Here is a 13,278-nt window from a genome sequence, read left to right on the forward strand (position 1 = left end):
CTCTCCAGGTGAACATTTTTACTCCACGAATATATAGCATTGCAATAAATGCTCCTCTGCTGATAATGTCCATGCACCATTATTTTGCGTGCGATGCAATAGCACAGGCACACTCTGTACTATGTGCAATATCGCGTATCGATCAGTGGAGTAAAAGCACTCCGTGGCATTTGGACTCGCAATGTGTTCACAACACTGGCACAAAACCCACGAATGATCTGTCATTCCCATGATGCCCCTGAATCAGTCATGTTCATATACACGGCATTTCCAAAACAAGCTCTTTTCAATCTCCATTTCCAATCCATATTTATTTGCAGGTAATCACTGTATCCACTCAATGTAAGAAGACACCTGTAATGCTGTACAATGCGTGTGTTTTTCAAGCACATGAAAGACTGCAGACAGGTAGAGATCGCCACTTGAGCGCCAGACTGACTCTACTGTAAAGGGCATGCAAGATTGTGCGTTATATTTGAGTTATTATGTATTTTAATGACCGGTGAAAATAACCCAATTTTGGCTATTCTAGGTAAATGTGTTTATAACTTATTTATTTTCAGATTTGCACAGTTAAAACGCAGTAGAGATGGTTATTACATACACTCAACACTAGATGCGCCGAGTTTATGTCACAGAAATTATTTTTTCCAAATGGACTCTAGGGCCGGAGCAATATATATGTATACGGCCTGGAGGCCGGACGTTCTCCACCCCTACTTTAATGGATTTTACTATAGGCCACACTAAAGATGAATTTAAAAATATTTTTTGTATATTTAAGAAGCAAAAACTGGAAGAGACCTCCTTTAAAAATGGGCCATATTATTTATGTGTATGAAATAATTATCCTGGACAATTGCTGTGATGAGTTAAAATTAATTTCCCTAGGCCATTACATTCAGCTTATTGGATAAGGGCGTCTGCCAAGAAATAAAAATAATAATATTGCCAGAGCTTCCGATTGTTAGAATCCAATGTTTCCTGCACTGTTACAATGTTAAACAATATGAACTGAAAACAACTGACCATACATCAGAATACAAAAACATTTACATTAAGGAACAGCAGCAGGAAGAAACTTAGCCAGCTTTTGCAAAAAAATTAATGTAACTATTTACAAACCAGTGTAACAGCAAGATGTCTCTGTAGACAAACAAAAAAAGATTCAAGTCAAAAAGGTGTCAGAGAATTTAAAAAAAAAAAAAGTATGGTAACAGGCTGCATAAATGTATAACCTGTCATTTTTGTTTCACTATTAAAGAATACTTAATGTTTTATATGAAGATAAAAAAAATATATATCTTAAAACTCACCTTTTCTGTAAAAGACCGCATTGAGGAATTCTTCTGCTTGCTTCTCGAGCCGGTTAATTTTGGACTGTTCTTGTTTGCAAAGGGTTTTCTCCCCAGCTTCCAAGGCTTGGTCGTTAAAGCCAACTAAATGTTCCTTTTAAAAAATAAATATAGTAATAATACAGGTCAAGAAATAAATATGTATTTGGGGGAAGCACGTGTTTCTCAGACAGTTCATTGATTTGAAAAGCAAATAATTGTGAAGATTACTTTGATTTATAAACCAACCAAGGGCTACCCACCCGCTAACAGAAAACTACAAACCTGTACATCACAGCGGTTACATTTATGATTAGCAGAAAGTGGCATCTAACTAAAAATGAAGCCGCAACGGAGTACAGTTCTGTAGTTTTCTTTTAGCGGGTGGGTCAAAGTTTTGATTTAATCCCAGCCCAAACTCATGTTTGACTAATATTTAAACGTAAACCTAATATTTAGGATTTCTTTAATAAATATCAAACACAAAGCTCTAAGACACGTTCTAATCACGCCACAAATAAATTAAGACTCAAACCCCCACCAACCCCCACAGTGAAAATGGGAACCATAAGCCAGCCTATAAAAGCATGCCATCCCAGGAAATTGTATGAAATGATTTATCCACACCAGCAAAATTGTCCAGGGAGTTTGCAAACCAACTGATCAATTAAATCAATTATGTCTGGCCTCTGTATGACCATTGAAATTTTGCTGAGCTGGCAATTCATAGAATACCTCCAAAGAAGAAAGTTTAATATGAAGCTCTGAAATATATTTCTGATATATATATATATTTCTGATATATATATATATATATATATATATATATAGATATATAGATATATATATATATTTCTGATATATATATATATATATATATATATATATTTCTGATATATATATATATATATATATATATATATTTCTGATATATATATATATATATATATATATATATTTCTGATATATATATATATATATATATATATATATATTTCTGATATATATATTTCTGATATATATATATATATATATATATATATATATATATATATTTCTGATATATATATATATATATATATTTCTGATATATATATATATATATATATATATTTCTGATATATATATATATATATATATATATATATATATAGAGAGAGAGAGAGAGAGAGAGAGAGAGAGAGAGAGAGAGAGAGAGAGAGAGATAGATATACACACACACACACACGGGTTACGCTTAGTTAAAGTGTGAAATAATAAAAACACACGTGATGGTGTTTTTTATTAATATACTGTATATAGGTTTACTGAAAACAAGAAAGATGCGTAACCGGGCGTTTATTGCAGACCGGCTTTGTTTACATGATTATGCAAATCAACACGGCGACTATTGGATGTTTTACGGTGTATGTGTGTATATATAATATACATACATATATAACTGTATATTTGTGCTGCCGTTAATTGTAGTGACTGAACTGTCATTTGCGACAAACAATGCATTGATGAAGTATAATGTTGATGGTTTGGTTTAAAGCGTATTTACACAGTTTTGTTTGTGCTTTTTGATTATTTAGCAAGAGTTCAAAGTATATCGAATCTGCTAACTGGTAATATATTACCGGTATCTTGCTTTCAATCCAGTGTATAGTTCACCATACATTGAATCTGATTTGTTTGCATCTTTGGAAAGCAAATTAAAAAATAAATAATTCAAAAATAAAGAATACTAATAGCCTGGCCTCTTATACTACATCTACAATGAGCAATTTTTCCAGGCTCTTCTTACCCTGCATGAGTCCGCAATGTCTTTTTATTTATTAATATTTAATATAAAATCGCCGGTCTCCAATTGACGCTGGGGCTTTTTGCAGTTATTTGGAATAAAAGTCGGGGGCATTTAATTGAAGTTTTACGGTATATACAGTACTGTGCAAAAGCTTTAGGCGGGTGTCAAAAAATGATGTAAAGTAAGAATGCTTTCAAAAATATACATGTTAATAGATTTATCAATTAACCAAATGCAAAGTGTGTGAACAGAAAAAAAATCTACATCAAATCCATATTTGGTGTGACCACCCTTTGCCTTCAAAACAACATACAATTTTCTAGGAACACTTGCACAAAGTCAGGGATTTTGTACGCATACAGTCAGGTGTATGATTAAACAGTTATACCAAACAGGTGCTAATGATCATCAATTCAATATGTAGGTTGAAACAATAATTAACTAAAACAGAAACAGCTGTGTAGGAGGAATAAAACTGGGTGAGGAACAGTCAAACTCAGCTAACAAGGTGAGGTTGCTGAAGACAGTTTACTGTCAAAAGTCATACACCATGGCAAGACTGAGCTCAGCAACAAGACACAAATCTTTCAAGTTATAAGCACTGCCCAAGGGGTAGGGGTTTTCAGCAGGCGCACTGGAACATATCGAAGACATTTGTCTATCAAAGCTACCATTGGCCCTTATGCCCGTCACTCAAACAGGACCCTTCCACTTCCTGTTTGTATAAAAGGTGACATCTGCACAAAGACTTCCTCTTTTTGCCCTTCGCCTTGGTTCGTCAAGAAATGCGAGAGCTTCTGTGTTTGTGAATAAAAAATAGAAATTGCGTTTTTCGGCTGCCTGGTAGTACAAATACTACCATCCACCCACCGATTCGCTACAGTTGTGTGTTGTGCTATTTTAATTTTATTTAAATTAGCCACGCTATCTTGTTCGGTCCGTGCCACGTAAGTCCGTCGGCACCTCGGTTCTTCTTGGCTTTCACACTAGTAGTCATTTAATATTATTATTCAGGCTAGTTCGCTGTGTTTGTTTTTGTCCACAGGACTTTTTCCTCCACAGCGAGAGCGCACGCAACCTCTGCCCTGCTTCGCTTCGGCAGAGTCCACACGTTGTTCTGTATGGTTCTCCATTCGGGATCTGTCAGGGACCCTGGGGATCAACGCGCTAGCCCACACATGGTCTCCTTTAGGCATTCCCACCGTTCCCTCTTCTCCCAGTGGTTCTGGAGAAGATCAGGCAGGAACGAGTGACAGTTCTGCTGGTAGCGCCTCGCTGGCCCCGCAGACTGTGGTTTGCGGACCTGACTTCCCTCTTGGTTGGAGAGCCTTGGCAGCTTCCCCTGCGGGCGGACTTGCTGTCTCAGGTGCAGGGCACCTGGGCCTGGCCCCTGAGCGGGATCGCCTGATGGCTTGGGGTCTATCAGACACGGTAGTGGCTACTATTCAGTCGACGAGAGCTCCCTCAACAACAGGGGTGGGGAACATTTCAAGGGCCATTCAAGTGTTCACAAATGTATTCACGGGCCGCAACCTTAATTAGATACACCGACATCAAAACATTAATACAGATGAAACTTACATTCTAATGCAAGAACAAATCACTTTTTTCTAAACACACACACTGCAGTCGAAACATAAATAACTATATAGCCTACAATAAGCAAAAAGCTCAAAAACGGCATATAATAAGATAATGAAACAAGTGTAAATGTAAATATTGGAATAATGCTCAAAAGCAATATTTTATAGTTCAAAAATAAATATTGCATTTATCAAAACATAACTGTTCACTAAAGTAAACATTTTCAACACTGTGTAAACTTTGTTTTCAACATACAGTGCTTGTATTCACTGTAGCTTTGTATTTCTATAAACGATTTACTATACATTTTGCCTGCATACCTGACAGCTCGGGACAGTCCACACAGGACACGTTTCTCCACTTGTACATCACTGCATTTTGACAGCCCTCTCCAGGTGAACATTTTTACTCCACGAATATACACTCACCTAAAGGATTATTAGGAACACCTGTTCAATTTCTCATTAATGCAATTATCTAATCAACCAATCACATGGCAGTTGCTTCAATGCATTTAGGGGTGTGGTCCTGGTCAAGACAATCTCCTGAACTCCAAACTGAATGTCTGAATGGGAAAGAAAGGTGATTTAAGCAATTTTGAGCGTGGCATGTTTGTTGGTGCCAGACGGGCCGGTCTGAGTATTTCACAATCTGCTCAGTTACTGGGATTTTCACGCACAACCATTTCTAGGGTTTACAAAGAATGGTGGGAAAAGGGAAAAACATCCAGTATGCGGCAGTCCTGTGGGCGAAAATGCCTTGTTGATGCTAGAGGTCAGAGGAGAATGGGCCGACTGATTCAAGCTGATAGAAGAGCAACTTTGACTGAAATAACCACTCGTTACAACCGAGGTATGCAGCAAAGCATTTGTGAAGCCACAACACGTACAACCTTGAGGCGGATGGGCTACAACAGCAGAAGACCCCACCGGGTACCACTCATCTCCACTACAAATAGGAAAAAGAGGCTACAATTTGCACAAGCTCACCAAAATTGGACAGTTGAAGACTGGAAAAATGTTGCCTGGTCTGATGAGTCTCGATTTCTGTTGAGACATTCAGATGGTAGAGTCAGAATTTGGCGTAAACAGAATGAGAACATGGATCCATCATGCCTTGTTACCACTGTGCAGGCTGGTGGTGGTGGTCTAATGGTGTGGGGGATGTTTTCTTGGCACACTTTAGGCCCCTTAGTGCCAATTGGGCATCGTTTAAATGCCACGGCCTACCTGAGCATTGTTTCTGACCATGTCCATCCCTTTATGACCACCATGTACCCATCCTCTGATGGCTACTTCCAGCAGGATAATGCACCATGTCACAAAGGTCGAATCATTTCAAATTGGTTTCTTGAACATGACAATGAGTTCACTGTACTAAACTGGCCCCCACAGTCACCAGATCTCAACCCAATAGAGCATCTTTGGGATGTGGTGGAACGGGAGCTTCGTGCCCTGGATGTGCATCCCACAAATCTCCATCAACTGCAAGATGCTATCCTATCAATATGGGTCAACATTTCTAAAGAATGCTTTCAGCACCTTGTTGAATCAATGCCACGTAGAATTAAGGCAGTTCTGAAGGCGAAAGGGGGTCAAACACAGTATTAGTATGGTGTTCCTAATAATCCTTTAGGTGAGTGTATAGCATTGCAATAAATGCTCCTCCGCTGATAATGTCCATGCATCATTATTTTGCGTGCGATGTGACTGCGCTATTGCACTCTGTACTATGTGCAATATCGCGTATTGATCAGTGGAGTAAAAGCACTCGGTGCAATTTGGACCTGGCGTTTCACTCGCAATGTGTTCACAACACTGGCACAAACCCACGAATGATCTGTCAATCCCAGTATCACTGCTGCCCCTGAATCAGTCATGTTCATATACACGGCATTTCCAAAACGAGCTCTTTTCATTCTCCGTTTCTGAAAGACCCGAGGTCTTGTCAAATTTAAATACAATAAATGGCATATCAGCTCTGCATAAATATTCAAATTATATATTTCCTTGAATGGAATATGTAAAATGTTGTTGTATAGTTCTGTCTGTCTGTCTCTCTCTCCCCCTGCACACCCACTTTTCTGGTTACATGTGTAAAACACGTGGAACAAATCTTCCCTCCCCCTGCACAGCCACTTTTCTCTTTGTCTGGTTCCACGTGCAAAACACGTCGAACCACTCTCTCCCCCACAGTCCTTTGCGCATCCCAGAATGCTTTGAGGAGGAAACTGTGACATCACCCCTGGTGATTGGTAACCCTACACTCCAAAGGAGGAAGAGGAAGTAGAGAAGCAAGGGCTGAGCCAATTCACATGCACATCCAGGACACTGCCCTCTGCTGATTGGACATTATTCACCTTTTGTTTACTACTGTATAAAATGTAAAACCCGGAAGAGATCTGTAAGAAAGCGGTTTGAACATGAGTTCATTCTGGTTTTCTTCTGGGCTGGCCTGATTAAAGACTTCTTTACCATTTGCAACAATTCCTGCGCTGCCGTTTAAGAGGGTTTCTTCAGTTTCCAATCCATATTTATTTACAGGTATTCACTGTATCCACTCAATGTAAAAAGACACCTGTAATGCTGTACAATCGCCACTTGAGCGCCAGACTGACTCTATTATAAAGGGCAGGCAGGATTGTGCGTTATATTTGAGTTATTATGTATTTTAATGACCGGTGAAAATTTTGCCTATTCTAGGTAAATGTGTTTATAACTTATTTATTTTCATATTTGCGCAGTTAAAACACAGTAGAGATGTTTATTACATAAGCTCAGTGCTTCTAGTGTTAAGTGTATGTCGCAGAAATTATTTTTTCCAAATGGACTCTAGGGCCAGAGCAAACAGCCTCAGGGGCCGTATACGTTCCCCATCCCTGCTCTACGAGGTCGCAGTACTCCTACCACTGGCGGACTTTTCAAACTTGGTGTCAGGAGAAGTCTCATCACCCAGTTAATTACCATATAGGTGTCATTCTGCTCCTAGAAGGTACGCCTTGGGGCAAGCTCTCTTACCAGCTCGCTGCCTCCTCCCTTGCAACAGTTTGGTTATACTGTAACCCCTCCCCCTTGGGCAGTGCTTTTAACTCAAATGATGATAGGTTGCGTATGCAACCGTGGTTATCTGAGAAAAGAAGCACTGCCCAAAAGTTGCTAGGTTGTGCGGGAGTTCTAGCTCCCGGCAAAAAGAGGAAGTCTTTGTGCAGATGCCACCTTTTATACAAACAGGAATTAGAAGGGTCCTGTTTGAGTGACGGGCACAAGGGCCAATGGCAGCTTTGATAGACAAATGTCTTCAATACGTTCCAGCGCGCACGCTAAAAACCCCTCCCCCTTGGGCAGTACTTATTTTCTCAGATAACCACGGTTGCATACGCAACCTATCATTATAGGTTCCATTTCTGCAAACTGAGTTGGAGACCATTAATTCTGACCAAATCCCCTCAATGCTGAGAAGTACAGGCAGATACTTATCCATCATGCAATACCATCAGGGAGGCATCTGGCCCCAAATTTATTCTGCAGCATGACAACGACCCCAAACATACAGCGAAAGTCATTAAGAACTATCTTCAGCGTAAAGAAGAACAAGGAGTCCTGGAAGTGATGGTATGGCCCCCACAGAGCCCTGATCTCAACATCATTGAGTCTGTCTGGGATTACATGAAGAGAGAGAAGCAACTGAGGCTGCCTAAATCCACAGAAGAACTGTGGTTAGTTCTCCAAGATGTTTGGGTCAACCTACCTGCCGGGTTACTTCATAAACTGTGTGCAAGTGTACCTAGAAGAATTGATGCTGTTTGAAGGCTGGTCACACCAAATATTGATTTGATGTAGATTTTTCTTCTGTTCACTCACTTTGCACTTTGTTAATGGATAAATATAATCTATTAATGTCTATTTTTGAAAGCATTCTTACTTTACAGCATTTTTTCACACCTGCCTAAAACTTTTGCACAGTACTATATATATTATGGCTGCCTCAATTAATCAGGTCTATTAATTAACTAATGAAAAAAGAAAATGTATGGATATATTCCTTCCTCTCTGGGCCTTCGCTTCAACAATCTAATAAAAGTTAAAACTACACAACAGAAATTTCTGCTCATATTAATTCTCCCATGTATAAGCTTGCAGTCTTAAACATCAACTCGCTACCTAGTAAAGCAGCCTTAATAAATGAAACCATAACCGACACACACATAGATGTACACACCTTGACTGAAACCTAGTTAAGACCAGACAACACTATTCCATTAGTAGAAGCCTCCCCTATTGACTTCCCTTACTGCCAGCAGGCCCATACAACAGGCCATGGTGGGGGCCTAGCCACCATCTACCTCACAGACCTGCACCTACGTACTGAACCATCAGACAGCTTTGCATCTTTTGAAATTCACCAAATAGAATTTAGGCTTAATCCACCTCTTCAGTTTATTGCTATTTATAGGCCACCTGTCCCCTATTCCATTTGTATGACCAAATTTAGCTAACTTTGGTCAAACACAATGCCATACACCAGTGGCTCCCAACCCTGGTCCCGGAGGACCCCCTACTGTGCTGCTTTTTGTTCCAACCAAGCTCTCAATTGAATCTTAATTGAATTAGCAATCTGCTTGGATTAGATTTTTTAAATTGTAAATTTAAAAAGTTGGTTCTTTAATAAGTTCTTTATATAATTCTATACTTAACTTAAAACCCCTACGATCTACAATAATTAAAAGGCTATGATTTAGGAAATTATTACGTAAGAACAAAAAGTTTACAAACGAGAGGAGGCCATTTTACCCATTGTGCTCGTTTGGTGTCCATTAATAACTAAGTGATCCAAGGATCCTATACAGTCTATTTTAAATGTTCACAAATTTTCAGCTTCAACCACATCGCTGGGGAGTTTGTTCCAGATTGTGACAACTCTCTGTATGAAGAAGTGTCTCCCGTTTTCCGTTTTGAATGCCTTGAAGCCCAATTTCCATTTGTGTCCCCGGGTGTGCGTGTCCCTGCTGATCTGGAAAAGCTCCTCTGGTTTGATGTGGTCGATGCCGTTCATGATTTTGAAGACTTGGATTAAGTCCCCACGTAGTCTCCTCTGTTCCAGGCTGAAAAGGTTCAGTTCCCTCAGTCTATCCGAGTAGGACATTCCCTTCAGACCTGGAATAAGTCTGGTTGCTCTCCTCTGAACTGCCTCTAGAGCAGCGATATCTGCTGAGCCACCTATTTTAATATCATCTGTAAATTTGACAAGTTTGCTAACTATCCCAGAGACCAGACCATTAATATAGATTAGAAACAAGAGCTATGTTTCTTTCCATTTCCTTCTTTGCTTTCCCGATCCGTTTCTTAAGATCTCTTTGCAGTTCAACATATTCTTTGTATGTAGTTTCATCTCTATCCCTTTTGTATGCATTATACAACATTTTCTCTTTCTCTTGATATGTTTTGTATACCTCTATTAAACCATTTTGGCCAATGTTTTTTGGTCCTCAGATCTCTCCTTTTTTGGTGCAAATTTCTCCTGAGCCTCAAGTAGTATATTCTTAAAATATAACCATCCATTTTCAACTGAATCTGTATCCAGTGTGCTCCAGTCCACCTCTTCTTTGTTTTAGACTTGCTCCTTGTTTTTTGAAAGAATGCGTCGAAGCTAACCTTACTGTGATTGCAGTTTGCCATTGGTTCTCTAACTAGTGTCTCTCTGACTCAGTCTTGGTCATTTGAAAATATCAAGTCAATGCATGCACTCTCCCTGGTTGGTTCCCTGACAAATTGAGTTAGAAAGCAGTCATTTACCATCTCAAGCATTTCTATTTCTGCTTCTGTAGTCCCAACTGGGCTTTCCCAGTATGTTTGGGAAATTTAAATCCCCCATTGTAACAGCCTTGCTAGCCTTGTAGCCTTGCTACATGCAGTCCTGATTACACTGTACAATGCAAGATCTTGCTGAATATCTCAGTTGGGTGGTCCGTAACACTCCTACCACTAATCCTCCGGATCTCTTGTTCAAAAGTTTAACCCATTCGGTTTTGTTACTGGGATCAAATTTGAGTTCTTCTGCCTCAATGTCATTTTTGTGTGTATCCTTTCAACTTGTATTCATCCCCATCATTTTCTGTAAGCCATGTTTCTGTCACACCTACAACATCATAGTCACATGCCAGCACTGTGGCTTCTAGGTCTAAACATCTTGATACTCCTGGCATTGAAATACAAACATTTCAGGACTTTCCTACTAGCAGTTTCCCTTGGTTTTCTTTCCTTAGTGGAACATTTCCCATTGTCAGAGCTCCCTGCCCCCCTGGTCCCTAGTTTAAAAGATTCTCAATTACTCTGCACATACACTACCCCAATGCATTAGCCCCCCCTTCTGTTTAGATGTAGACCGTCCGGTTTGTACAGGTCCCATCTACCCCAGAAGAAAGACCAATGCTCCATAAATCTAAAGCCCTCTTCCCTACACCAGGATGCTAAGACTTTCTGAAAGTAAAAACACAACAAAATAGCTTGCTCTCTCTCACCTGCCCTGTGACTGACTTGGGTAACTCCTGAACACTTCTTCTTAAGGGTTCAATTAAGTAATTGAGAACTCAGTTGGAACAAATACCAGCAGGGTAGGGGGTCATCCAGGACCAGGGTTGGGAACCAGTGGCATACACCATTATGTTGGGAGACATACATATTGACATTAAAGATGACCCCCTTACTGTTAGTTTCAGTTAGCATGTGTCAGGACCAACACATCGTCACAATCACACACTAGATCTAGTTATCACCTGTGAAGTAGAGATTCACAACCTAATAATATCACCCCAAAACCATATGATTTCTGACCACTGCCTTATTACATTTGAGCTGCTTGGAATAGCAACAGACACACGAGAGGAACATAGGAACTCAATGCCTACTGCTATTCATAAATTTTCTACTCTGTCGCCTAATGCTAGCTTGATCAAAACAGGATCTGTAGATTAATTGTTAAATAAATCAACAATACACTAAGCACAGCTTTAGATACAGTAGCTCCATTAAGGACACGACAAACTAAACCAATGAAACGCTCACCATGGTCTAACGAGTCACGCGCTGACTTAAAACAGATTGCCGTAAATATGAACGTAAATGTAAAGCAACAAAATTAGAGGTATTCCACATGGCATGGAATGACAGTATAATAAGATACAAGCAAGCCCTGTCCTCTGCTAGGTCTGCCTACTACTCAAATGTAATAGAGACACATAAGAATAACCCACATTTTCTTTTTAACACAATAGTGACACTTACTAATCAGCAGGTAAAGCCTTCAGAGGTTATCCCTCCCAATATCACCTGCAATGACTTTATGGCTCATTTCAATAGCAAAGTCAATGGCAATAGAAAACTGATATAACTAAACATACATAAATACTATAGCCGATGCATACAGTCCTTCACAGTCCCTGCCTACCTTGGACTCATTTAATGCAGTAAATCACCAGGAATTAGTCTCCTTAATTATTAAAAATGAAAACTACAACCTGCACACTAGACCCTATACCCAATAAACTACTAAAACAAATCTCTGCCATTAGTTATTCACCTAATAATCAAAGTAGTAATCGACAGATTAATCAATTATCTAAATAGTCATTTGTTGCAGCCCTATTTCAAACCTTCCCTTCCTTTCTAAAGTTCTAGAGAAAGTAGTTGCAAACCAATTGTAAGCTTTTATAACAGATAATCATCTTTAGGAAAATTTCCAATCAGGCTTCCGCACTGGCCACAGTACAGAAACGGCCCTGCTAAAAGTATTACATGACATGTTTCAGTCCTCCGATTTAGGACACATTGTTTTACTAGACTTAAGTGCGGTTTTTGACACAATTGACCACCAAATCTTGATACACCACTTAGAAAATCTTGTCTCACAATGTTCTATCATGGTTTCAATCATATCTGTCAAACAGACTCCAATAAGTACAGATTAATGAAAACCACTCTGGTAACTCAGGTTAAGTTCGGAGTACCACAGGGCTCAGTACTTGGACCTATAGTTTTTTCATTGTACATGCTCCCTTTAGGTAACATCATTCAACACCATAATGTTAACTCACAGATATGCAGATGAGACCATTATATTTGTAAGTAAATCCTAAAAATACCATAGACATAGAAACACTAATCTGCTGATTAGTCCGAGATTAAAACATGACAACTTGTTTTCTTATGCTTAATTCTGATAAAAACAGAAGTCCTAATTTTAGGGGACAAAAATCTAACTGTTCATCATACACTGACAAAACTGAGTAATGATAACTTTAATTTCACCCCTATGGAGATGGCACAAAACCTGTGTGTCATCTGTGACCTTAATATATCCTTTGAATCACACATTCAGAATGTGTCGAGATCTTCCTTCCTCCAGCTTAGAAACATTTCTAAAATAAGACAATTCCTCTCAGAACATGACACTTAGAAATTGATACACGCTACATCTAGATTGGATTACTGTAATGCCATTCTGCCAAGCAACACAAACAGAGCTATTTCTGCACTTCAGTTAGTTCAAAATGCTGCTGCAAGAATTCTAACAAAA

General features: G+C 39.2%; 1 protein-coding gene across 5 annotated transcripts in view; it reads right to left on the reverse strand.

The window, feature by feature from the left end:
- lcor (ligand dependent nuclear receptor corepressor) overlaps nucleotides 1-13,278 on the reverse strand; it is a 142,952-nt gene that overhangs the window by 44,728 nt on the left and 84,946 nt on the right. For 4 of the 5 annotated variants that reach the window (XM_066693366.1, XM_066693365.1, XM_066693369.1 and 1 more), the window contains exon 4: nucleotides 1,317-1,449. The exons of the other annotated variant lie outside the window; for it this stretch is intronic. In XM_066693366.1, coding sequence (XP_066549463.1) covers nucleotides 1,317-1,449 — 133 coding nt within the window. The remainder of the gene's footprint in view (nucleotides 1-1,316; nucleotides 1,450-13,278) is intronic. 5 annotated transcript variants of the gene reach the window in all.

Source organism: Amia ocellicauda, chromosome 20, assembly GCF_036373705.1.
Source record: "Amia ocellicauda isolate fAmiCal2 chromosome 20, fAmiCal2.hap1, whole genome shotgun sequence".
In the NCBI taxonomy this organism is placed as follows: domain Eukaryota; kingdom Metazoa; phylum Chordata; class Actinopteri; order Amiiformes; family Amiidae; genus Amia; species Amia ocellicauda.